Here is a 2,101-nt window from a genome sequence, read left to right as displayed (position 1 = left end):
TTCTAGTACACATGACCAAATGCAAGTTTTATGAGATTGTAAATTACACTGTGCACATTAAACGACTATATTATATAAAATCATATTAGTACTACATAATACATCATTGCAATATATTTGATCTTATAATCATTATCGATAAGTTACGTCCACTCAAATCATAAAATTTTCTTATATTTCTTAATCACAAAATTTTATTTAAAAAAAGAACTGATAGACGACATTCAAAAAAAGTTACACGCTTGAGTAATAAAAATATGTATTAAAATTAATATGAGCATAATAATTAATTAACAAAAATAAAATGATAAGGGCATTTAAATAATAAATATAAAAGTATCTATGTGTTTTAATATAAAAGTAAAAACCTATCTAATATATAATTTAATATTTAATTTACCTCAATACGGTTTTCATTTTTATTGCAATTTCTTGCCCACTCTGTGAACTGAACAAATAAACTTTCTGATTTAACATTCGCATAATTTCTTCCAACATTAGAAGGATCCATTTTCTGTTAATTAATGTACAAAACGTTTTAAAGTTCTTTTATACAATTAGTGTACAGTAAAATAAATGAAACATACTTTTCTAGTTTTTATAACTAGAAAAAGTAATGATAAGTTTATGAGTATAATAAAAGAAACGCATGCTAAAAAATGTACACACCATTGTATATTTATTTATTATTAACATCTTTTTTGATGGAACTCGGCTTAGGAATTGTGGATTTAACGTGGCCATATAAGGAATTGAATTTTCTAACCGGTCTGTTTCCTGATGCTGATCCGGGGATTTTTGAAGCGCTAGCGCTATTTGTTTTCTTTGACGGTGAACGAGGAGAAGGTATTGAACTTGTGGATGGCAGTCTCACTTTATTTGACGAAATGTCGGTCAATGATGCATGAGATGGTGTTTGGTCGTTTCTGTTTTGTTTTTTTGCTAATACTGGGCTCGATCCGTAACTTTGTTTCACTTTTGGAAGCACCGACGATGGACGATGCAAAGTAGTTTCAAAGAATTTCTGCGTCAAAAAGAGAAACAAATTATTTCTTCACACACACTTTATAGATTTATATTAACATAGTTACTGTTTAAATGTTCTAATATTGCATCCTGAACCGAAAAATACAAAAAAAATATCTTGGAATTTGAAAAAAATAATTTTCTTGTAAAGTAAAGCTATTGAACCGTCCTCGCAAGTAGAAGTTCAGGGCACATAAAGTTGATTTATAACCGCCTACAGAAAACGTGTAGCTGGTGTGAATAAAAAACAGGAAAAGTATTTTTTTTGTAAAGTAAATTTAGTTTCGTGCCTACCTTAATTGTAACATTTCTTTCTCTAGATGGCGGTTTCTTAATTTTACCTCCTGGTGATACAGGAAGTTTATCTTTTTGTTCTATTATGTCCAACGCTTTATTAATTAATTCCGTTGAATCTCTCAATAATTTTTTAACTACTTCATAATCTTTACTTTCTGACGAATTTTTCTGCACGGGATCATCCCTTAAATCCACAGCTAACTTTATGTTCTGAAACAAATAAGAAATAACATTGCCATTACAGAAAAGTTGTATTGGTCATTACTGGACTTGATTGCGTAATTGAATCACGAACTTTTCTATGAGGGGTTGTAATTTTCGATAACGCTCCAGGTTCTGGTAATTCTGACTGTGGTGCGTTATTTGAAGTGAGGGTGTCCAATGAACGGTACCTGCTATAAGTACATAATAATTGGAAAAATCGTATCTTCAACTTTCGTGTGGTAAAGTTTGATTATATTTAAAAGGTATACAACGAATGTACCTACCTAGCAGGTGAAAGGGGTTGATTCGGGCATATTTTTGGATTAACGGCGTCATTGTATCCAAATCTTAAATCAGTTGTTGAAGATGTTGCCAGTGGAACCGAATCAGGTATACTCTGTAAGCTTGTTTCTTCTTCTTTTATTTTGTTAAGATTCGGAGAACAATTCATATTCTGATTTGAATCGGTTTTATTTTGAATCATGTGAAAAAAATAATTTAAAACCTGATGAATTAAAACCGCCAAATCTTTCGGAATACGTGGAATTAATGCACTTCCCGATTCTATGAATGA

General features: G+C 30.6%; 1 protein-coding gene across 2 annotated transcripts; it reads right to left on the bottom strand.

Moving 5' to 3' along the window:
• Nucleotides 1–636: 636 nt before the first annotated feature.
• LOC112905490 lies at nt 637–2,077 on the bottom strand. Of its 2 annotated transcripts, none has more exons than XM_025978040.1 (4): nt 1,812–2,077; nt 1,589–1,718; nt 1,321–1,533; nt 637–1,024 (listed from the first exon to the last, which is right to left on the bottom strand). In XM_025978040.1, exons 1-4 carry the CDS (start codon nt 2,009–2,011, stop codon nt 680–682), a joined length of 888 nt encoding a protein of 295 aa, XP_025833825.1. In that variant the 5' UTR covers nt 2,012–2,077; the 3' UTR covers nt 637–679. The 2 variants fall into 2 exon arrangements, with proteins under 2 accessions (XP_025833825.1, XP_025833826.1); XM_025978041.1 differs by having other exon boundaries at nt 1,589–1,715.
• Between the last annotated feature and the right edge of the window lie 24 nt (nt 2,078–2,101).

This window comes from Agrilus planipennis, unplaced genomic scaffold, assembly GCF_000699045.2.
Source record: "Agrilus planipennis isolate EAB-ADULT unplaced genomic scaffold, Apla_2.0 scaffold528, whole genome shotgun sequence".
NCBI classification, from domain to species: domain Eukaryota; kingdom Metazoa; phylum Arthropoda; class Insecta; order Coleoptera; family Buprestidae; genus Agrilus; species Agrilus planipennis.
Note: the sequence above shows the minus strand (reverse complement) of the source record. Positions and strands in the feature narration are given on the sequence as shown.